The following is a 22,582-nucleotide window of genomic DNA, read 5'->3' on the forward strand; positions in this document are numbered from 1 at the left end:
GAACGGAGAGGAAGGTGAAAAAAACGGACGGGTAGAGGGGATAGAAGGTTCCTCTGGTGCGGGAAAAACTCCGCGCTTTGAACGTGCATGCATGCCTGGTATTGGTTTACCAATTACACCTTATCGTATACACTCCCGGCAAAAAGTTTGGGTAAACTGGTCGAAATTTCTTGCCGCGCTACAAGTTAGATAGCGGATTCAAAAATGAAGACGATCAAATTTGCCAAGTGGCGTTTTAAACAGGATAAATTTACCTTCATTTTACTTTTTTAGAAAATTCTCTATAGGATTTGTTCTTGGCCCCGGTACGTATTTTTGAGCATGGACGTTTTTTCGCCATCTTTAGTCATCGAAATTTTTTTCTATTATGTTTACTTTTGAGTCCGCTATCTAACCGTTAGTGCGATAAGAAATATCGAGTAGTGTACCTCAACTTTTGGCCGGCAGTGTATGTTATGCGTGTCGTTACAATACGTAACGTTAAAATAGTGTGGGAAACGAAAGCTCAGGTGTTTGCTCTTATTACGCTTGAATTGTTACAATCAGCCATCATGTCTATTAATAATTCTACCGGGTGTAAGTTTCTGGAAACAATGATTTACGATGTTTTACAATTTTTTGTATTCTACAGGGAGTTTGTATTCGATTGATTACCGTCAAAAATCTTACTTACCTTGCCTAACAACTTCCGATACGATTATTGATCAAATATTTTTGGGAAACTTTCATTATCAGCATTTACACGTGTGTTATAGAAATACTGAAAACAGATGTTCTGAATTTCAGCTGAGTAAAATTTTCTGAGGAGACAGAGGTTGAAAACATCTAGGTACTGTAGAAATTAGTCTTTGCTATAACGTAATATTAAAAAAATTTCACCAGATAGACTGAGCGTCATATTAAAAGCGAAAACTTGGAGTTTCAAACGATTATTCTATCAAATCATCGTTATGTGTATAATTTTATAATCGATTTCATTCAAAGTTGGCAATAATTCAAAATCTTCGATATGATGTATAATTTTTCCTGTTCCACATATAAAACAGTTAAAGCGGTAGACTTGGCGTTTTTGTTTATTTGCCGATTTTTAACGTATGTAAAAGATTGAAGTTTTGATTATTGATTAAAAATTACAAAGTAACGAACGAAATCGTAACGTTTCCGAAGTACCGTGTGATGTCATTTGTATATAATATGATACAAGCAGCAGCTGCTTACGTTTGGCTGGAATTATTTATAGCATAAGCAGCCGCGGATCCTTACGTATTGAAACCGTATTCATATTGATACGCACATGGCACAGCGTGAAAATGTATGAAGAAAAAGAAACCGTAGGTTCTCGTTAAGTCGATCGTTGTGCGGAAGTGAGGTCCGGATATGATTCGCCTTTGTGGGAAGCCACGCTTCACGACACGTGACAAGGATACGTAACTGCGTCTTGGTACGTCACGAGTATCGTGTAAAGGTTCACTTATGGTGATTCAGTTTTTTCCTCATACAATACTAGCCGAACTGTGTCTCAGTTTTTTTCAGTGGGACACTCACACACTGTAAATCGAAGCAGCGACAGTCGTATTGAATGAAAACAGTATGTATTATAAATGTCTTGTTAATTAGAACATGTGACTAGGTATATGATTATACTTATTATGTGTGTGTATAGCACAGTAAAATATGTCAGGTGTAATCAGCCGCAGTTAACAGCTGAGGTATAGACCATAAAAATTGGAAACTAAGATTAAGATAATACTATTGAAACGTGCTCAAGGGGATCGGTATAAATACGAGATAATGCTGGTAAGTGGAGAGAAAACAGATTCAGCTGTCTTGTACCAAACGAATTATTGCGAAGTTCCGTATTTCCTTGGCAAAAAGGAAAAAAATTGATTTCCGAAAAACTATTTGAATTTACTCATCACCGGTAATTCGTTATCCTTACACAAAAATGAGGAATAACATTTTTTCGACAACATATTCCGGATGCCGATAAAATTTCAAAGCCGATATTCGATTTCACATCAAACGTCGTAGTTTCATAATAATTTCAGAATGTTCAAACAATCCCATCAACTTCGATCGTCCGTACCGACAGTAAAATTATTCAACTGAAAAATTGTCACTTGTTGAGTATGGCACGTTCGAATTGCTGGTAATCAATGAACTGACTCAAGTCTAATGGTGCGTAAGAAATTGACTTGTTCGGAAAATATTACGACGCTAAGAGTGAATTTGTGCTGCTCCCAAATTTTAAAATTACACCGGTCGACTGGTGCCCGCAGCGTTATTCATACGTTTCGGATTGATTATTTGGTAATTGCTGTACAGGCAATTTAGCATAGAGTGAATTCATCTGCATTTATGCAATATCATAGTTCTCACTGTAAACTTGCAGCGATCGCTTTCACATGGTCCCAATCACGCGCACGCGTATTTTGGCCAAACTAAAAACAACATTCCACGCCTAGGCTTTGCCCTGGCTCACTTGGTTCTTAAAAACGAGCTTGACATCTTAAACGTTGCAATTCGTCCTCTTGAAGGTGAGTTCAGGAGCGAAAGACGGCCTTTTCTCTACCGATACCGTTTGGGCCTTAACTGTGGGTAAGTTCTGGCACAACAGTCGATGCAGAAGGCGAACGGGATCCAGAACCAGCATAACCTGAATAAAATTGAAATATCTTAAGACCGGTGTATGGATGCAAGGCTAAAAATTCACTTAAACAAAAAGTTTACCATCGAATTTACAGCGTCTCTGATATTGGCAACACTTGAAACGTAACTTACACTATACAGCAGGCAGCCTTGATGCTCTCTCCCGACGTCAAGTGGTAGTTCGAAGAGTTTTCCGTTTGTGAACCAGGACCAGGTATAACCTCGGTTATTACAGCTGAATAGGATCGGAATAATGATTCGGAAAGTTAGTCCGTACAAGTATTAGATTTTCTGAACAAATTCGATCTGCCGTTACGCCAACCTGGAGGTTGCTCCGAAGTCAAAGCTGGAGGTTCGAGGGGCGGCGGGGGTGGTTCGGCTGCCATTGACGGTTTGTAGAGGCTGTAAGGTGGCGGCGGATCGTCCGTACGATTTGCACTATTTGGCACAGATCTGCCAGCCGCTGACGTTGCCTCTCTCTCCTTGTTGATCATAACGTGACTCGGCGTATCGTCAAAGTGTAGGAGGTAATGGTATCCAGTCCTCCTCGGTTCGGAAATAAATTACCACCGAGTGTTCACCAGCCAAGGTTTTATCGTCTACTGCGGAATCCGTGAGCTTCCTGCGGCAACTGTGTGACAACATGTGTTTCGTATCTCAGTCAGTGACGTACCTGTAAGAGGAGTATAAAATATCGGATCGCAAGGCCCGTGATACCGTTTTTCGAATCGATGCTATCGATCATTATCGCGATTCGTTATCGTCGCACAACTTCAGCCGCCATTAAGCTCTCGGAATTTTGTATACGGTACGTTAACGCAGCGAAGTCGTTGGTGATATAACTCGTGAGCGAATGCTATCTTTTGTAACGGTCTCGTATAGGTAGGTATACAAACAATAGCGAAAGAACGAACCTCTTTACGACTCAAGTACTAATTTTTAGTTCGCACGTTGCTTCTACAACAACAACAATAAACCAGAGGCTCGTACCGTTGTATGGTATCCTGATTTGCAATTGAACATGGAAAAAAATATTCCCAATCACACGAACTGAGATAATGACGGAGGAGAGCTTGAATATAATCGATCGAAGGCCTTTACGTTTTGGCGATTCACGATATTAGGTGAAAACGCATTTCAGCGCAGTTCGATCGGGATGATGTTATATTATATTTCGAAATCGCATGGATTGGTGGGATCCAGAGAAAGAAAGAAAGAAAGAAAGAGAGAGAGAGAGAGAGAGAGGGGATAATAAATAAATTAAAGTATAACTGGCACGTTTATCTGTTAATTATTTTACTGAGCACCTTCAACCGTTACCTAATATTTACACAATTATGATATTTAATTACTTTACCGACGTGCCCGACCACTTAAGCGTCTTGTTATTCACGATTAGCCCGAACTGTGCCTCATCGCGCCAGACTCGAGGTTGAAAATTTTATTTCTTTTATCTATACAACAGGTTTCACATATCTTAAGAATCCATTATCTCTGCGCACACTCACCCACACTGACACACATTCGCACACACCGACAAGATTCCACCAACTGTTCTTGACGACATTTTCCTCTACACGGCGTAAGGCAATCAGTCAACATCCGCTCCGGTTTTCCCAGGGCGTCGATAAATCCATCGTCGTTCATTGGAAATCGGTATAATCATCGCCCGGATCGCATCGTTGGCAACCACTTGTTACCCCCGGTGATTTGGAACTAGCAGCAACAGAGGTCGCAAGGTCCGCACCCGAGACAGAGTCTGCAGGAATCGATGAAACGTTAAATTAACGAAATCGTTCAAGCCGGTACGGTATAAAAATATAAATATCTGGGTAAAAATCGTCCGAAATTCAACCCACCCTAAACAGCACCCGCAGCAAAGAGCCGACTCCGCACTCATTCCCGTTGACCGTTGCTGTTCCTGGGCGGGAACGACGTAGACCGTCGTACCTGTCATGGGAAAAAATTACAGAGGGTACGGCACAGTGTTTGAAACCGATCAATGACCATCGGCGCGGCGTAAACACCAAGTACTTTGAATCCATGTTACCTGGGGGTGGCTGCTGCGTAATTGGCGGGGCACCATAAGGCGGCGGAGGTCCGTACATCGGGTAGCCTTGCGGGGGAGGCGGCTGATTGCCGTACTGCGGGTTGTACTGGTAGTTGTTATTCCCGGGGTACATGACGGCGCGTCGTTAAATGCAGAGACGAACGGCTCGCAGGACTTGCTCGATCGACGAATGACTGGATGGATGTCGACGATACGGAGCGCCAACACTGACTGACTGACGACAATGAGTCGCCGCGAGGCGAGAACGCGGCCTACGCGATAGCTGTAGTTGGAAAACATTTCGCCGCGTCGTGACGCGTCGCGGTGAATCGGCCTCTGTTATCTCAAAAAATTATCGATTTCTTACCGCGGAGACTTGCGTGATTGCCATTTGGCAATGGTGTAATAACTAACGTGCTGCTCACCTGACTTTCAGACTCCTGGACGCAGCCAATGCTGCTGCTGCTGCTCGTGGTGCTCGAATTGTTATTACCTGTTCCGGATTGCCGATGGCAATCGTCTTTAAACATCTCACCATTTATTGCTCGTTTGCCATTCGAGTTAACGACCGTGTACGCCGTGAACATTTTTTTATTTCTATGCAGCACGCATTCGCAACTTTTAGAGGCTTTTGGTATTATTAACGTTAAGACCATTGAGAGGTCGTTTGACGTAAGACGTTGCCAAGTTTTACGCTCAAAGGTGTAAACTTGTTGTTCAGCACCTCAAGGTGATTTAATTTCCTGCCGTATTAACAGTCTGCAGTTACTTCTTGATTAACTTGTAGCACTGATCGCTCGACCGATCGAATTCACCGACTGTATATGACCGGAGTGCCAATGATATATCGGTCGAGGACGTTCCGGACTTGCGATCACAGATCAGTTATGCTATCGCGACCGTTTGTTTACTTTTGCAGTTTACCTACGAGGTAACGAAAAGCCGGCGGAGCCTATCGTTAAAAAAACCGTGGTTATCGCGACAAGCGTGAGGTAGAAACGCTTCGGAGGTGAAAGGAGGAGTCTCTGGCTCACATCGTGTTTTATCAACAAATCCTGATTTGTCTTACTTGCATCGTGCACCACGTAGTAAAGATAACGCGTGCTTGTGAACTTTGCAGTTTACTATTTTTAATTCGAAATTTTTTCCTTCATTCATTGCACTTTTGCTCTTGATCGTAGATCTACACGTAGAAGAGACATAAGTAGTGTGAAACAATAAAAATAAATACTAGATAGGTTATAAGTTTAGTCTTATAAACGAGAATAAATTCAAGTATAACACAACGGTAACTTAAAGACTAAATTAAGACATGATCGGCAGTCCGAAACTTGAACTGCTTTTATTTTCAGCCTTATTTTACGTTTGAAAATATTTTTCTGACCCAAGACTAGATCGGTACGCTCATCGTCGATCTTAACGTCTTTCTCATCGTGGATTCTTAACGCCTGTGCTTTCCTTGATAGGATTTACAGTTGGGACAGTAGTGTGCAGTGTCGAGACAGGATTCCGTGCAGTAGACGATAGGTGCGCAGGGCCAGCAGCTGAAATGCGGACGCGATGAAGACAATTTTTGCATAATTCTCCCGACGGTTGTTTGAAAGAGAAATTTGGGAGATTGATAGTGGACATGTACGTTCGAACTACGAATCGAAGAGTGATGCGATTTGACATGATATTGATGTACACGGAAAATAGAACGAGAGCCGATAATGTTAATGAAAAATGAGTCGTTGATGCGATTTGAAGGAGTAGCGCATCTCACCCGAATATGCATAAGAGGCATGCCCACAGGTGGGTTCTAGTTGTCGGCTGCTTAATGACAACGCTGCTCACCGTGCGATTGCACTTGGAACAAATCATCGTTATCGGATCCGGCCCGAAAGGGGATGCGTTGGTAATGACATGAACCGTTGTCCCTGAAAAATGACGAGATGGAAATTAACGTTAATCGTATGAAATTTGAAATTTTTCCAACTGTGATCGTTTGAAAAAACAGCCACAGTTATTATTTTGAATATTTTTGCAGCCCGGGTTTAATTTCCCTTCGCGATTAATCCGGGATTAAAAACAGATCCGCTCAGTCGGCGATAATTCTGTCATCTGATTAAGATACTTATCGAAATATAATCGATAAGATTGATTTGAATAATTCCTTGCCACGAATCTACAAGAATTTAGGCAAACCTGCGCCACATTTTGCAACAATTTATTTTTACCTAGATTTCTGCAAGTACTATGCTAAAGTATGTGGCGCGACTAACAGGGAATCAGTTCGCGAATCTCACGGACCCTTGAAGTGAGGATCAATACCTAGATCCGTTCCCCGATTCACGTCTACTTTTCTGCCATCGGAGTACCTTTGCCTTGGTCGTTCCGTACGGGTTAATTTTCACTTGAAAAATTTACAAAATCGACGCTGATTGCGAGTACCTGGCTGCTGGGTGATGACGTGTGCCGTCACGTTCGCGCCGTGAAGATGGTACAATGGTTGTTCGGTGTACGGGGGTAACGTAGAAAGTGGTACCGAGGTTGTCGTCGGATGTTCCGTCGGTGGAGAATATGGGGGTGGTTGCTGGTTGATAAATCCAGGAGGCGGAGGATCCTTGTCCATTACTGCGGATGTTTGACGCTCACCTTGAATTTCTGTCGACGATGCAAATGCTGCACGAAGTTCGAAGAACGAATGGTTGTTGCGAACTGGATCGTTCGCGGTGTGAAAACTCCACCAGATCGAGATAGCGTTATCTCATTACGTTCGGCGAGGAACTAATCTGTAAAACTTGATTCCATGCCAAATTCAGCGAAGCTTTGAGTCTAGTCAATGGTCGAAGATAGGAAGGATTGAAGACCGAGATGATAACAATGTCATCGCACCTTTCACGGTCATTTGTTGAAATCGGGGTAAATTTAATGGGAGGAAGGCATTCACGCGTCCTCCTTGTATTGATAAAACTGTTTAAGAAGAAATGTTGAGTTCCGGAAATATAATTGTTCATGATCTCATGACTGATTATTTTTTTTCTCCGAATCACTCACCGGAAAATAGATAACGACGACGTGCATCGGTTATACAATAAGTACTTTGAATCACAGTATTTCAAATGGTAATTTCACAGAATCCGCCGCAAGTGTAGATTCTCAAATGGGAATTTTGTTTGAAAATGAAATTATCTGTGTCAACATTACTGCGGGTGATTCCCTGGTCAATGCAGTGACTCATTTCAAGATTACAGAGCGAAGTCTCTTTCGCATTATTTTATCTTCTTGGTTTGATCGAATCGGCAAATAAAATGACACATTAAAATTTGAGCATGTTCGAATCAACGTATTTTAATCAGAACGTTGGATTCCTTTCTTTTCAGACGGTGAAAAGCGCTAAAGAAAGGTGAAAACGCAGCAACGATTGTGCTACATAATCAGGAAACAAACTGGTTTATAATGAGTAATCTAGTTATTTACCCACCCGATGACGCAAATGCTGTCATTTTTCATTAGTCACTTTGAAACGTCAGATACTAGAATTACATCTGTATTTCATTGCAATATCGCAGGTTCAAATCCAATTGTTAAATTCAACAAGACTGCAAATTGATAATTTTGAGCTGTTCGATTGTAACAAAAGTTTGCAGATATTTTGAATCTTGGGAAGTTAATAATAGAATATATTAATATAAGACAGGTTTAAAAGATTCCGTAACCCTGGTATGCATAGACATTCTACCACCGTTTCCAGTTTATTTGTTTTCCAACGGTTCGCATTCAAGGCTTCGTTTATTCTGATCGTGAATTTAGAACGATGTAGCAAAGTTACCGTACACTTGGACGGAGTAATTACGCTTCAAAAATACGCGACGCATATTTCGTATCAAAGGCCGGCATTGAACGTGAGCCGAATAGCGACATTGCCTTGTTACATTCAATGCCGTATTCGGTAGAATAATTACTCGTACCAATACACCCGCGTGAAATTTAATTTCACGGTCTACTTACAAAATGATCGAGTAGGATATCTTGCTTTCCGCAACTGTGGCAACAGTGGGTAAAAGCTTCATCAACAACTCACGTCGAGTTGACATTAGCAGTTTCCTCACTTTGAGTTTAGCAACTGGTTGCACACAGAGATCGAAAATTGCGTCCATCTGGTGCCATCTGTTGGTACCCATGTAAACAATGTGAATTTTCTCAGAATTTAGCTGCATGTTGTGAGATAACATCTCTACCATATCGCGTCAGTTTGGATAAAATTGACAAACTCGGAGGAAAAATTTTAATATCATGGTCAAGAAACGTGCTCGAATAATTTAAAAATTGATTATTCAAAAGGATCGTTTCCAAAAGGCTGAATGAATTTAACACTCTGTTTTCACGATAAATGGTAACATACCGTCATCTCACCGACGATGTGTCACTTTTCATCTAAAGTCGAGGCCACGGTCGGTATTTAATTTCATTTTAGAGGATACGTACGTGTACGCGCTGAGTGGATTGCTACGTTGCGCTCGTTGAATTATCTTTATTTTTTTCCTTCCCCTGCGAATAGATGCAACTCAGGATCGACCCACGTTACTTTTTTGACAGTAGTTCTGCGGGTGGAGGTATCCCAATAGAGTATCCATGACATGGGTTATCTGCCATTATGAAAATGAACCTGGGGTTTGGTCTGAACAGTGATAAACTAGCCGAAGATGTTTTGCATCCGCCCAATGTTCACCATTAGAACCGAAATTCTATTCGCTATACGCTAATTGGACAGAGTTGTCAGCTCCTTCGAAATCCCCGACGATCTTCTTTGCAAAACTATTTATTGATTCCGGACGGATGTTCAACGCGTTGTGCGAAGCACGGCTGGTTTCTTTTAGTTTTTACACCCAAGGGAATTCACGTACTTCGTGAATGTATACAAAATAAGTTATATCCATGACCATACGGTACTTTTATCTATGATGTTTACTGAACGTTGAGTTGTCATGTCTGCATCAAACCAAACCTCGCCTCAATCCGCAACTGGGAATGGGCCTCGTAAGTTTATTACATCACATCTCCCAAAGATGTTGTATTATTATGTCGGTTATAAGACATCGATCTGACCAGCTATCATTTTATATTTGAATTTTTTTTTTCAGGTAATCACCACAGTCCGGCTATAGCGTACTGCTCAACCTGTAGGAGGAACGTTACCACCGAAGTGCAAATATCTTACTCGAAGATTGCGCACATTACTTGTATCCTCTGCATTGTTGCTGGGTGAGTGATGATGGGATCTGATTATCCTTATTTGCTCGATTGATACAATTTTTTATTTATAATCGCAGCTGTTTTTTCGGATGCTGTCTTCTTCCATATTTCTCGATGTGTTTCGTCACCGCAAAACATTACTGCCCGGACTGCAATACCCATTTAGCATCTCACAACTCTATTCTGGAAGCTTTGCACTAGGAAGAAGGGCCCATTCATCTGCTAAGGCACGTCGGCACTTCTCATTTATAGACACTATTATACCTACATATCTGAGACTAGAATAAAGCTGTTCCAGCATATACGCCTACCTGACGCAGGCCTTTCATTAAGGGAGTACAACCTGTCCCTTTATTCGACTTAACGAGAGTTACAATCTAAGGATATATCTAAGGTAAAATGACACGAATAATTTTCTGCCCCGGCGTGTGATCAGATAAATTTTATTCAATTTCCTGCTGGCACTTTCAACGTTCAGGTTTTTTTTTGCCACCGAATGAGAAATCCGTGTCGTTGCTCTCGTCGCCCGCATCACCAAGGTCTGTAAGTTCCCAGGTAAGTTCGGCAAATCGGGCAATGGTGATGCGTACTTTTGCAGGAATCGATGCAGTACGGGACCAAACAACACGGCCAGCATCTGCGAATCGTCATAAATTACCAAACTCCGTTATAAGCCAACAAATTTTCATGCTAGGTGTTCCGTGTTCGTAGGTTTAGCGGCCGGGCACTGACTGGAAAGGGCACAATAAGGGCGTTCAACTTTACCCGCATAGGAAAAGTACCAATGCCGAGATGTGGGTGATGGCCGATCGTCGAGCTTCGATTGCGGTTACGACGACTGTCGCACATCTGGGGCAAATGGTGGCGGTGGGCCTCGGCGGCCAGGCACCCCTGTTGGCTGGAACCGTGACACTCATATCATTTCCAAAAGCGAGTTTTCCAAGTCGGAATAATGGAAAGTGAAATGAAAAAATTGACAAAAAGGGTCAGGATTTCAACGAGTCCGACATTCGGGAAGATTTACGAATATACGTGAAGAGAAGATTGATGTCGTGTATTACGAGTCACTGAAATAATCTGTTCCATCGAATACGGAGACACGCAGAGACCTTGGGCTTGGGCATAACTTGGCGGGGGTATCGGTGCTACGAATGAGGCGACAGTGTCGCTGGACAGTCTTGGTGGTAGTGGGATGGTAGATTCGGTGTAGAGCGGTCTCTGCTCTCTGAATATTCCCGAATACGTAGGTGGTGGTCCCATTGTGTAAGGTATCAGATCCGGCTGCGGGATGAGGGATGAGGTGAAAAAGAAGAAGAAGAAACGATAAAAAGAAATACTCCAGAGCCTCGTTTTAATTCCATCAGCTCCATACATCTTCTCCCTGAGGGATGTTTCGTCTGAAGCAATTTCTCCAGCTCCATCGATTGTCTGGGCGCCTTCGTTGTAAATTCAGCAAGCTTCTTTGGCTGTTGATCGAAGGTGGCGACATTGTGAAATTTGGTAAACCGGGTGTTGTCACAGGCGACGAACTTGTCACGGCAATTGCCGAAGTACCTGTTGATTAATTATACGCAATTTGCCCCATACGCTTAACGCAGAGACACCGTCTAAATTTGACCTATCGAGGATTTCTGAATCTGTGGAATAACGACGATAAACAGGCTGAATTTACTCGTATTGTTTTACATATTGCTCATTTGTTGAATGGGACAAAATATCTTCCTACCGGTGACGGGGTTGACTCCGGACAAAACTAATACCACCAACTGTACCGACTAATCAGATCAACAGGATATTAAATGTCACTACCTTCGGTGACCATGATTGGATTCTAGCGATTCAATATCCATTTTCTAAATCTATTTGAACGTTTTCAAAATACGTCATATACTTTGTACACCGACGCTTTCTGCGCATGGAACAACTGCTTGCACTAACCAAGCAAAAGTAGTTCGTTGCCAATTTTCAATCGAAACAGCGACAGTGAAATTTAGACGGTTCTGCCCGAAGTAAAAGTTGTCATAAAAGAACTTTACTCGGTTCAACGTTGATGTAACGAATGGGATGATCCTGCTCAATGACGTCTAGCAGCAGACTTCTGGCATCCGGAGTCCGAGTGCCATAGTCAGTGGTCACAGTCAATACTTCACTTTTTGGTCCAGAGCGGCTGGAAGAGACAGAGGTAGCGATCTGCATCACGTTAATAGGGAGCGTCGAGGACTTGGTCGATGTCAAAGAGGGGTGTGGGGGCGTCGCCTGCGTGGCTGCCTCGTGGCTGAACTTCACGGTCACCTGTAAGAATTGAAAATTATGGAAGAAACGTCTACAGGAACACAACAGAAGATAACGACGACTTACCGCCTCGACCCGAAACTGCGAGAATACAGATTTGACAGCACTTGTGGAAGATTCGGGACCTTCTATCGTTCCGGAAGGCATTTCCGCCTCCAGTATTTCCGGCACTGCCGACGGGGGTTTTTGATCCTCCTCGTTAGATTTGGACATCGTAACCCCTATCAACGTCAATGGTGTTTGCGTACCGCGCATAGTCTGCTTGAAAGTTCCCGGTAAAGGATTCACCGGATACTTGATTATCGCTTCTAACGATTCAGGAACTTTTTGCGCCGTATCCAAGTTGCGACTTGTCGGGGACGTGAACTTTGAACCTGGAAATTAATGCGAATGGCTTCATCATACGTTGCGTCTAGCAGCTTACTTTACTTTGTTATAGTACCTGTTGCTTCGGCGTTACGGCATTCGTTGTAATCTTGGGTGATCGCGGAGCCATTTTCAGAGGCGCTGGGTTCCGGATTGACCTCCATAAGCAGTTATACGGGTTTCAATTCATTGTCGAATGCAGGTCTTACGGTTTGCAGTAGGAACTTTGAGAACAGCTTGATTATGGAGCTTAGTCGAGGCAATTGTCCTGTAACATTTCCTGTGCCTTAACAAGTTGCCGCTATCGGAACCCGTCAGTATCTCGGGCGGGATTGTCATCAGGCAAAGAGGGCACTTGTGTATCGGATTTTTACCGAGCACCGTGAAATGCGGGACAAAACACAAACTGTGAAAACGTAGAGATTACAGTTAGGCGATTATGAGCGAATGAAATCAAGTTCAAGGCTTGGAACGAGGAAACAGTTGTTAGAATGCAAGTAGCTAATAACCAAAATGGACACAGGAGCTTGCTCATGATGTAGGTGAACGAGGATGACCCATACGTAACAATAGTCTTAATTTTCTCCTCACAACCAGGACAAACTACCACAATTGGTCGGTAGGTCGACGGCATGAATTTCAGCAGTATTCCCATTTTTAATACAAGTGTTTTATCGACGCATTTTTAGTCTTCCAGAATTGAAAGTTGAATTTTAACAAGCCTGATATCTGGACAGAGGCAAAACCATGCTGCACGGATCTACGCGAAACTACATGAAATTTTTAAAAAGCCTGTTTGATTGAAAAACGATAACAAATGCTTGGAATATGTGTCAGAGTCAGAAAGGGTTGGTATACGTAACCTGCTAAAGACGATCAAGTCGGTGTGCAGTCCAATTGTACGTTTGCATCAGGATAGTTCTAGCGGTAATTCTGCCTCTGGGCTCCGTACGGCGAAGTTCTGCCACCAAGGATAACACGAGAACAGATCGGGCACCTGTGCCTTGGAGTTCTCAACACGTTTGTGAAACGTGGCAACAAACATAAGCTGCGACAACGTCAGTACGTGATTGTCATTTGGTATGCACGAGGTCCTCCTATCGTTCAAACTCAAACACGCAGGGGACAAATTTCGCGAATCCAAGCAACAAATATACTCGTACCAGACACGATGTACTTCACACTGAATTTACGTTAACTTTGTCTTTGTAGAAATTCACCGTTCCCGTTACGTCTGCCAATGAGCTTTAGAGTGAGTGAGCTTATCGCAGATCCAGCTATGCAGGAGTATACAGTAAAGTGAAGAGGAAACATCCTTACCAACATGGTAGAAGAACGGTGCTGAGCAAGAACATGTACCATTTCGGACCTGGGTCCACTGCTGCATGTACATAACAATTGCAGTGCGGACAAAGTATTTCGGCCGACGTTGCACCGCTGATATGCCGATTGGTCACATTGTCCGAGGAACACTTATCCTCCCAGTAAACGTTCTTACAATCGTTCGCGTCCCTGTGCCGATAGTTGTCGAGATTATCCAGACTCTCAGAGTTTTCATCGTTGTATCTCCACTCTTCTCGATCATCCGATTCCTCGTCGCACCAGCTGCACCTGTCGTGATGCTCGTCGTAGTGACGCCTCTCATTCCTGTCTTGGGAATGGTCGTAGTATTTTTCATCGAATGGTTCTAATTGAGCCATATTGTTTCCCAGCACTCAAGATTAACTAGGAACTTCCCGTAGCGAACTTTGCTCAGCCTCTCCCATTCGTTATCGCGTGAAAACCACTGTTTTGATAGTTATGTACTCTTGAGGTACGTGCGTGGCCAACTCCCCACAGGACAATCGAAATCCAACTGAAACTTGACGGAAACTATAACACGTAATTGACAAGGGATGTCACAATATATGTATACGTATATGTAGTGTGTATGGTGGAAATTTCAGGGCAGTATAGATTTTAGGTAAAAGGAATTGAAACCAACCTGTTTAGCCCAGAAGAATTTTGAAGAAATCGGAAGAATTCTGGTACTTGGTCGCAGGGTAAGAAAGTGTTTTTATTTTTAATTTATATTCTATGATTTCGAAACTGTATAAGCAGTGTCCGGACGTTCTTAAGTTAATTTTGAATTTATCTTTGGTTATTCAGACGCCTTGAGACGTCTGCATCTCGATGCTGGGGTCATTGCCACGAGAATTTAGTGTCACTAAAATCCGTGAGGACAGCGTTGAAGTACCGAGTTCTGTACTCGGCAGATTTTTCCGCGACTTGCGGCGTTCTTCAGGCTATTTTCGCGCGTCCAATTTTTCGTCGATTTACAAAGAAGCCGCAAACGGGCCTGTCATTTATAATTCGAGAAATAAATAATCCAATAGTGACTGTGAATAAGACGGACGAGTTGGACGTTCAGCGATATGAAGTCACAATTAACACCCGAGGAAGTACGTCCGAGCGGTAGCAGCTATCGTGCGTATAAATTCAAGGCCGGCATAATCTAGATAAAGAATTATACCCAAGCGTGATATCCAGAAAAGATGTTCGATCACAGTGATTAGTAACATCTGTGTAACGCCGAGTGCGGCAAATGCGGAATGGTTGTCAACTCGTGATTAGGATCGCGGAAACGTAAGAAAACAAACGTGCGGAAAAAAAAATTAACAACATTTCCTGTGCATAATTTCTGCCCTTCGAAGAAGACTCATCCGCGAAAACGATCATGGAAATGGGAAGTCTGACCGAAACCGGAACTGCTGACAGTTCGCGTGACGGTCAAATGTCCGTCGAAAGATTTGTGCCGATTAACGACAATGATACCTCGACTGGTGACCTGAAGTGCAAGAAATTCACGACACGTTCGTCCTGGAAATATTTGCACGGTAATATCCTCGCTACGTACTTTCTTCCAGATTGGATCCTCATTACAAAGGGTGAACCGTACGTTCAATTTCCTGTTTTCAGAGCATACAACCCTCGGGCCGCGACTGGCCACTATGACTTGCCCAAATTGTCTTATGGCCATTGAAACCGCTGTCCGATACGTCGAAACTAGTCAAACTCATCTGGTTGCGATCTGCTTGTTTCCTTTAGGGTTAGGAATTTATTACTTATTACTTATTGTTTATAAGGAATGTGATTTTGCCTGAAGTTAAGCGAAGAGAATTTAAGGGCTGGAATCCAATCCGGAGATATTCGGCTACCACGTTCAACGCTTAAGAGTTTAAAAACTATCCCCTAGTCTATTGTTGTCAGGGGAGAGGTATTATAGCTCATTAATTTATTCCCCCGAGGGATTTATTCACCCTTCCAAAGCCCCGAACATCGTTCGATCGCAATCCACCCTAGTCAATCAACGTCAGTCGTTAAATCTTCGGTATTCTCTTTTGTTACAGTTTGTGCCTTCTCCCCTATTGCACACCGTATTTTCGAAACGCCGAACACTACTGTCCCCTGTGTGACATTTATTTGGGTACTTGTTTTGCCAAAGGAGTAAACGGTGTGAAATGCTGATATGACAAATCCGCGAACGAGTGATTGTACTGGATTAATCAATTTTTAACTACGTTTGTCATTGAGTCTTGAATCCTCGCTTAACCCAAAAACCTTCTTTTTCCTCAACCGTTGACTCAAGGAAGGAGCCATACAATTTTATTTTATCACTGATCCCGATCCCAATTACAACATATTGACTAGATATAATTGGTTATTCTCTTTTAGTGGTTCGTCGATCTGTTACAATGCTAAAAACACATTAAATTAAAGCGTGCATGCGCGTGTACTTTTTTAGTTGTCATCCAAGACCTAACACATTCCGTATTCAATACGCTATCTAACCTTAATATAAATATACTATAATTACTTATGGATAAATGTTACTCAGTGAGAATAAAAGACTTGAGGATTAATGACACAATTATTATTTTCACGCGAACGGGCGTAGGTACTTCTGGTCGATAAGGTAACTACAAAATGAATGAGAAATGTCCTAATTTCATCGGCAGCCGCTTTTGTGCTCGGTAACTCGTGGATCTGGGTCGCTGGATATCATTTTCTAAAGTTGGGCTGCAATTACTGGTCATTGCGTCGGGCCGGGTAAGAATAATTTACACTAAATTGTCGGAATTTCACCGCACGATTTCGTCCGTTCGCTCGTTTAACCCCGTGCTATCTATTCTTTTTTTTCCTATCTCTCTTTCTCTTATACTTTCTCTTCGGGATCATCCCTTTCTCATGAAAATGCCGAGTACACGAGATTCGTAGTGATTTGATTACTTTGAGAGAAAACCCTTGCATCAAAAGAAAGAAGAGCTTCAGCCTGTTATTTTATATACGTACGACTATTAAAAAATGGTGCCGCGTTCCGCGCCTATCATCGTATAGATTTTCTCCTCCGCATCCGTAACGTCTTCACGATAGAATGTAAAAAGTTTGCACAAGAATCGCCTCGTTTCGCGACAGCTGCGCAAACAACGAGGTGCAGGAGAACGTTACTAATTTATTGGGCATTAAAAAACAGCTACACGAAACGGGCGTTTGATGGGTATGACGATCGATCCTCGATTCCAGCTCATGGCAATCCTGGCACACAGTAGCATCTGGGATTCGGTCATTAATGTGGAAAACTCCCCGAAATTGTATCAAGATTTATCTCAGCTTTGGGCGTAGCCATGAGGAACTTCAGCGTAAAGACGAGCACTTTGTCACGCCTTTAACCAGCAGCTGCTTTCGAATCTTCCGATGGGCGAGTAGACACTTCGTGCTAGCTTCTGAATATACGATTTGCTCACCATCTGCAGAAGCAAACAAGTTTGTTTATTGTGATAAAAAATAAAAATAAAAACATACAAACGAGTCCGACTACTTCCACGCTTCAAACTGCTACAAATATTTGTCGAGTTCGATTTTCCAATACTGCACAATTGCGATTCCGTATTTCCCCAACTCGCGTGCAAGTCTGATAACTCACGTTAGTTTTTAGAGAAAATAAAAAGATCCGAAAAATTTTCATAATCCTTCGGAATTGCGCGGCGTTACTCGAGTCAGGTTCGGCGTTTCGAGAACTTCGAGAACGGGACGAATAACATTCATATCCATCCTGTTAAATATGCGGTGCGAAACCGGAAGCTGTTGTCGAGTAATTTCCGTTGATATATAGATCCGAGCTCCGGAAGAAGACGGCTTCAACCGCAGGCGCAATATGTGAATGTCAACGAAGTCTCTCAGCCACGTTATATAATGCTTTTATCACTAGAACCGATTCGGAGTCTGGAGTTTACGACGAGATTCCGTTTTAGTTGGATATCTCATGCATGCAATTCTGGTGGCGGATGAATTTAGATTCGATGTAAATTCTTTATTGCCTTCAACCCCGTTCGTGTCAAAGGTGCGTTGTATAAACGGCGAAGGTATTCGTCGATAAACTCGGCGTTGAACCGCGAATAATGTCGAGCATTGACAACACAGTGTGTAGTTTGAAGTTGAACGATGCCTACGTACCGTGTCCATCGTCACCGCGCGATGGTTCGACGAATGCAGGTATTAAATACGGTGAATAATATCCCGAAAGTCTTACTTTTTTTCTTATCATAACCGTGGGCACGGTATTCCCTGCACGATTTTCATTCCCGACCACGAGAGGCTGCAGAACGAATTGCAGAAGTTAGACGTATCTATAATTCCCCGACACCGTTAAACTCCTTCGTGGCGTAGGTTCGTTATAGTTAGGTACATATTTATACGCACACATATTTATTTACAGGTATATATGATACCCTCGACATAGAGGGCCGAAAACCTCCGGCAATTCGTTACTTTTGACACACAGCCAGCTACAGCAGCGGCAGACAATAAATAACTGTCTGATTATTACCCGACAAAAAATTGTCACAACAAACTTGCCCCCGGGGCTCAAGAGTCTGCAGGTTAAAGTGAGCGCGTCGGTTCTTTGACACGGAAATTAAATCATCCTCGGTCATTGAAGTGAATTACGACGAAGCCGAATTTAGGGATAAATTTGAAAAGTCTGGGTAACGAAAATATCGTAAAATCGATCCCGTTAAAAAATGAAATATTTTAAGGAAAATAGTAAAGAGATGAAGAGGAAAAAATTAATGGAAATTTTTCTTTGAACCCGCAGGACCTGCTTCACAAGTGAAATTCATCGATCCATATTCGTGAAGTATTGAATGATCCATGTTTACAGACAAAAGTCTGATACGTTGAGCAAATTTATGGAATTATCAATGGATTCGGATAATACAAGCGATGTCACAATTCCATGTATCATGTAACAGTTGTTCAAACAATAATCGGGAAAATTTATCGGCCATCTTTGCCCGAGGGCATTTGACGATATGGAAGAATTATTGGAACCCGTTTCTGCTCTGGTGCTAATCGATTATAAGGCTGTCTTCTCGGTCCAGCAAAGCCTTTTTCTAATTTTTCCAGATTCACGATCCCTACACAGCTTCCTCGCGGTCTGCGCTGACAGTATCAGCGAAGGAATTGCCTCCTGAACGGCTCTTTATTGTCAGTGACTTTTCTAGATAGTAAATATCGATTCGATACGTATACGTACGGGTGTATTGATGTCACATTGTAGGGTTGATAAATTCGGTTTTGTACGTGGATATACCCGAGGAGTCAGTAGGGGATAAGAACACCTGAAAAAATATTATATGTATATATGTACACACACACGCGTACCTATATACCTATCCTATGGGAATTTCCTCGTAGTTCAATTTTAGCGGTTCATTGGCCTCTTGGAAAAGTACAGTCTTCCCCGTCTTCTGCTTCTCAAATATTCTCTACGGTCACAACCCCCAGGATATACGGTCAATGAACTTGGACTACAACCTAAAAAAAAACCTCTCTCTTATTGTAGATTGGGAAATAATTGGTCGTCTAATCGGCACTTGTTACTAAAATTGTTTGCGTTCATCGAATACACAGAAGCTCGTGACACGTATTATTCAATATTCGACGTCGCTGGTATACAATTTAATATTAATATTTATTGATTTTTCTTTTCTTTTTTCTTTTTTTTTTTTATATATTACAGTGCCCAATACAAAAATCTTCTATGCAATCATCAACATTCATTTACATCGCCGCTACCTACGGCCGTATAACATACGAAAATAGATATGTAACTAGTCACAATGTTTGCGTAATCATCTTTGGAAAAAACATTTGATGCCGTTTTAGACGCGGATTTATTGGTACCTATTCGCTTATCCAGATATATCTCTATATATTGTTGTTGTTGTTGTTGTTGTTGTTATTATTATTATCATTATTATTACTATTATTATTGTTATTCTTATTATTATTATAAAATATGGTGTATCCTTGTGTACATTTTAATATCTAATATGTACATATATGTATATGTATCTCTTTAACCGTTCAACATTAATGTGTTCAATTGCGTATGATCGCTTATATTTTTCGTTATTTAATCGTATATCCGCCGGCGTGTTTCCGTTTCGTTTTTTCTTTTCACAATAACACTCGGCGATAAATTATTTCGCGACTTTCTTTCGATTCGCGATTTCTTCGCCGACGCATGTTACATTTTACGATGCGCATAATTTCACTCGTTGGCAATAGCGAAGTGTAAGCAGTAAGCTTTCCGAATTAGGATGTTATATTGAAGGGAAACAGTCATCTAGGTTACCTGCCCGTATAGGTGATCTATTTCCGTCGCGATAAACCGGGACGAGTCGAGGCTTTCAACTCCTCCAGCAATTTTCGCAGCAGCCTGATTCCACAGCCGTTTTCAGCCGCGGGTTTTCGGAAATATTGGAGTGCGCAATCAGCTCAGAGCGAACAGAACGCGGCTTGGTTGTTTGAATCATTTTTCAAAAGCCGGAACGGCCTCTACCGCAGACCACGGACTTCCGTTCTCGAAGACTCATTTTTCGCTTCATCTACTCTCGAGTTAGATGAATTGCTGGCGTAAATGAAGTATGTGCAAGGTTTCTTCCGTTTTCCTTCGGCGTACCGCAATTTTCTTCACGCCACATGTTTCCGATTTTACCTAATCTTTAGCCTGTAGGTATGAATCGTTAGATCGCAAGAGGCAAAAATAAGGAAAAAACGAAAAAGAAAATTATCCGAATTCGTAATTAAAATACGGTTATCACTTACTGGCGTTTTGTTCGAGCGACAGCTTGTTGAAAAGAAAATTCTGGTGTACGTTAAAACAGATGCAGGCAAGTACAACACCTATCAACACGTGTTTAATAACGCACCAGTACGTCGAAGCTGTCGATCGCTTGAAAATATTTTAGCACCTGTTCGATCATATTTTAACGCTAGTTAATCAAAAATATAATATTTCAACGCCCCGCGCGCACATCATATGTAAGTTCACAAAAATGATCCATCATTGTATTGCGCACCTTACGATTAATCGTGCAGTTATAACAATTATTTTTTGTTATTATTTTAATTAAGTCTGTGTTGTTCTCGTATTTTTCATTTTAGGCCATACGTGTATCATATACTCTAAGTTATCTTAGCGTTAGTTTATGCCGGTTATTTTCACTATTAAAAATTACCTGTTAGGTGCACACTGTTCAAGATACCTCAAGTCGACGAGAACAAAATCCTTTTTCAAATTATCTACAAGATATTTAATTGTTTATATTCTTCGTCCGCCATGCTTCGAGCATGCGAGTATAAGAAAATATTTCCTTAAAATGAAAGAAAAAGACCAAAAAAAAAAAATAAAATAACAAACGTGGTAAAACGAAAGGAGGAAAGCAGCAGCAACGCACTTTGCGATCGGTATAATATCACAAGCTCACAATTAGCTCAGCGATCGTCCCCGTGCGGCAAAACTCTGCGCGCAAGTTATTCCGAGGAAACCTTTTCCGAGTGGAGATCTAACGAGCAAAGTTAGGACTAAACCGTGTTTTGCTTGTATCTTCTGGCGCAATTATTTCTCCTTGCCCGCTGGAAGCTACGACGATGTTGATTAACGGATATTCCAGCGCCTCCGGCCGCACCCTGTTCCTCGTCCAGTTCCAGTTCCAGCTCGCTGCAGCTGTCGCTTGGATATCTACAGTACAAAAACACGACCTGACACTTTCCTCGTTTTCATCACTTCGCGATTTATATTTCATTTTATATTTATTTCTATATCTCGTCCCGCCTCGATCCTCCAGCATTACGATTTAAATTTCAAAAACTTTTCAACTTAAGGGTGTTTCCCAGAGGTAAGACCGGTAGAAATGATTAAAACAGAATCCATTCGAGAGTTAAAAGTTTTCGTTTCGAAGTGGAAAGAAAAAAAAGAAAAAAAAAAAGCAAACAAATTTTCAATTACGTTAAAAATTAACTTCCGTACGTCCGTTTGAATGAAGCTCTGCAGAAAATGGTTTGCAAAACGGTAACCACGCTTGAGGGCGTTAACGAATTTATAATAGATATATGTACATATAATGTACGTGTAAACTGAATCATCAGTGAATCCGTCGTAATAATTCACGTCGTTAAATTGTGCGGAGTGTTCAAGGGTGAGCTGACACCCTTAAATCTCCTGAAATGGTCGGGCGACATCAGAAATACGTATTCACAGAGTATAAGGGCGAAACGTGGACGCAGGCGAGACAATATCTAGTCGTTGAAGAGTTTATAGGCATACGGTTGATAACTTACGATGATTCCCTACGTTCGACTCGGGCGAGACGCTGCTTCATCTTTGCGTGGCTGCTCGAATACTCGGCGAGAAGTCGGGCGAGTCGGGTCTGAAGGTTGTCGACGGTGTTTTCTGAAGCACAGATGTTAATTATCAAAGGTTTGGCGCGGTGTTGGTTGAATATTTATATCGCCTGCAGACGTGATCGTGCGAAAAATTTGATGGTAAAACTCGCGGCTGTAGTGTGAAATTTTTTATTTTGTCTGGAGGCTTTCGCCGGCCGCTGCACTGTTAAAAAGACGTAATCCGTTTAGGCCGAGGTCGAGCCCGAACTACCAGAG

The 22,582-nt window shown here is 42.0% G+C and overlaps 5 protein-coding genes across 11 annotated transcripts in view; 1 reads left to right on the top strand and 4 right to left on the bottom strand.

Annotated features, from left to right (window-relative positions):
• Positions 1-1,036: 1,036 nt before the first annotated feature.
• On the bottom strand, positions 1,037-5,139 carry LOC124174866 (cysteine-rich and transmembrane domain-containing protein 1-like). 4 transcript variants are annotated; one of them, XR_006869016.1, is made up of 6 exons: positions 5,125-5,139; positions 4,700-4,982; positions 4,509-4,599; positions 2,972-4,408; positions 2,782-2,884; positions 1,045-2,656 (listed from the first exon to the last, which is right to left on the bottom strand). XR_006869016.1 is itself a non-coding variant. In XM_046554441.1 (3 exons), exons 1-3 carry the CDS (start codon positions 4,830-4,832, stop codon positions 4,366-4,368), a joined length of 267 nt encoding a protein of 88 aa, XP_046410397.1. In that variant the 5' UTR covers positions 4,833-4,950; the 3' UTR covers positions 3,929-4,365. The 4 variants fall into 4 exon arrangements, 1 of the variants encoding a protein (XP_046410397.1); XR_006869015.1 differs by lacking the exon at positions 5,125-5,139 and having other exon boundaries at positions 1,037-2,656; positions 4,700-4,981; XR_006869017.1 differs by having other exon boundaries at positions 1,042-2,656; positions 2,782-4,408; positions 4,700-5,035.
• A 675-nt stretch (positions 5,140-5,814) lies between these two features.
• On the bottom strand, positions 5,815-8,744 carry LOC124174863 (lipopolysaccharide-induced tumor necrosis factor-alpha factor homolog). Of its 2 annotated transcripts, none has more exons than XM_046554439.1 (4): positions 8,693-8,744; positions 7,133-7,473; positions 6,465-6,618; positions 5,815-6,243 (listed from the first exon to the last, which is right to left on the bottom strand). In XM_046554439.1, exons 2-4 carry the CDS (start codon positions 7,311-7,313, stop codon positions 6,141-6,143), a joined length of 438 nt encoding a protein of 145 aa, XP_046410395.1. In that variant the 5' UTR covers positions 7,314-7,473; positions 8,693-8,744; the 3' UTR covers positions 5,815-6,140. The 2 variants fall into 2 exon arrangements, with proteins under 2 accessions (XP_046410395.1, XP_046410394.1); XM_046554438.1 differs by having other exon boundaries at positions 7,133-7,481; positions 8,693-8,740.
• A 397-nt stretch (positions 8,745-9,141) lies between these two features.
• On the top strand, positions 9,142-10,195 carry LOC124174865 (lipopolysaccharide-induced tumor necrosis factor-alpha factor homolog). Its single transcript, XM_046554440.1, has 3 exons — positions 9,142-9,721; positions 9,826-9,946; positions 10,015-10,195. The coding sequence occupies exons 1-3, from the start codon at positions 9,670-9,672 to the stop codon at positions 10,136-10,138; spliced, it is 297 nt and encodes a 98-aa protein (XP_046410396.1). The 5' UTR covers positions 9,142-9,669; the 3' UTR covers positions 10,139-10,195.
• A 734-nt stretch (positions 10,196-10,929) lies between these two features.
• LOC124174860 lies at positions 10,930-15,455 on the bottom strand. The gene is made up of 5 exons (XM_046554434.1): positions 13,916-15,455; positions 12,672-13,643; positions 12,296-12,603; positions 11,974-12,229; positions 10,930-11,491 (listed from the first exon to the last, which is right to left on the bottom strand). The coding sequence occupies exons 2-5, from the start codon at positions 12,757-12,759 to the stop codon at positions 11,298-11,300; spliced, it is 846 nt and encodes a 281-aa protein (XP_046410390.1). The 5' UTR covers positions 12,760-13,643; positions 13,916-15,455; the 3' UTR covers positions 10,930-11,297.
• A 4,193-nt stretch (positions 15,456-19,648) lies between these two features.
• Positions 19,649-22,582, bottom strand: part of LOC124174849 (cyclic nucleotide-gated cation channel subunit A) — a 66,537-nt gene continuing 63,603 nt past the window's right edge. For all 3 annotated transcript variants that reach the window (XM_046554415.1, XM_046554414.1, XM_046554416.1), the window contains 2 exons: positions 22,262-22,373; positions 19,649-21,662 (listed from right to left, as the gene is read on the bottom strand). In XM_046554415.1, the coding sequence (XP_046410371.1) occupies positions 21,506-21,662; positions 22,262-22,373 (269 nt within the window). In that variant the 3' untranslated portion in view covers positions 19,649-21,505. The remainder of the gene's footprint in view (positions 21,663-22,261; positions 22,374-22,582) is intronic.

The sequence above is a fragment of the Neodiprion fabricii genome, chromosome 2, assembly GCF_021155785.1.
Source record: "Neodiprion fabricii isolate iyNeoFabr1 chromosome 2, iyNeoFabr1.1, whole genome shotgun sequence".
Lineage (NCBI taxonomy): Eukaryota > Metazoa > Arthropoda > Insecta > Hymenoptera > Diprionidae > Neodiprion > Neodiprion fabricii.

Excerpts from the sequence above, each read along its gene's own strand:
- LOC124174866 (XM_046554441.1), bottom strand. The coding sequence starts at position 4,832 with ATGTACCCCGGGAATAACAACTACCAGTACAACCCGCAGTACGGCAAT. Across the intron at positions 4,600-4,699 it reads TACGCAGCAGCCACCCCCAG|GTACGACGGTCTACGTCGTT; the intron begins GTAACATGGATT and ends TTCCCATGACAG. Across the intron at positions 4,409-4,508 it reads TGCTGCGGGTGCTGTTTAGG|ACTCTGTCTCGGGTGCGGAC; the intron begins GTGGGTTGAATT and ends CGATTCCTGCAG.
- LOC124174863 (XM_046554439.1), bottom strand. The coding sequence starts at position 7,313 with ATGGACAAGGATCCTCCGCCTCCTGGATTTATCAACCAGCAACCACCC. Across the intron at positions 6,619-7,132 it reads CGTCATCACCCAGCAGCCAG|GGACAACGGTTCATGTCATT; the intron begins GTACTCGCAATC and ends GTCATTTTTCAG. Across the intron at positions 6,244-6,464 it reads TGCCTCTTATGCATATTCGG|CTGCTGGCCCTGCGCACCTA; the intron begins GTGAGATGCGCT and ends TCCGCATTTCAG.
- LOC124174865 (XM_046554440.1), top strand. The coding sequence starts at position 9,670 with ATGTCTGCATCAAACCAAACCTCGCCTCAATCCGCAACTGGGAATGGG. Across the intron at positions 9,722-9,825 it reads CGCAACTGGGAATGGGCCTC|GTAATCACCACAGTCCGGCT; the intron begins GTAAGTTTATTA and ends TTTTTTTTTCAG. Across the intron at positions 9,947-10,014 it reads ATCCTCTGCATTGTTGCTGG|CTGTTTTTTCGGATGCTGTC; the intron begins GTGAGTGATGAT and ends TTATAATCGCAG.
- LOC124174860 (XM_046554434.1), bottom strand. The coding sequence starts at position 12,759 with ATGGAGGTCAATCCGGAACCCAGCGCCTCTGAAAATGGCTCCGCGATC. Across the intron at positions 12,230-12,295 it reads CGCAGTTTCGGGTCGAGGCG|GTGACCGTGAAGTTCAGCCA; the intron begins GTAAGTCGTCGT and ends CAATTCTTACAG. Across the intron at positions 11,492-11,973 it reads TTACATCAACGTTGAACCGA|GTACTTCGGCAATTGCCGTG; the intron begins GTAAAGTTCTTT and ends ATTAATCAACAG.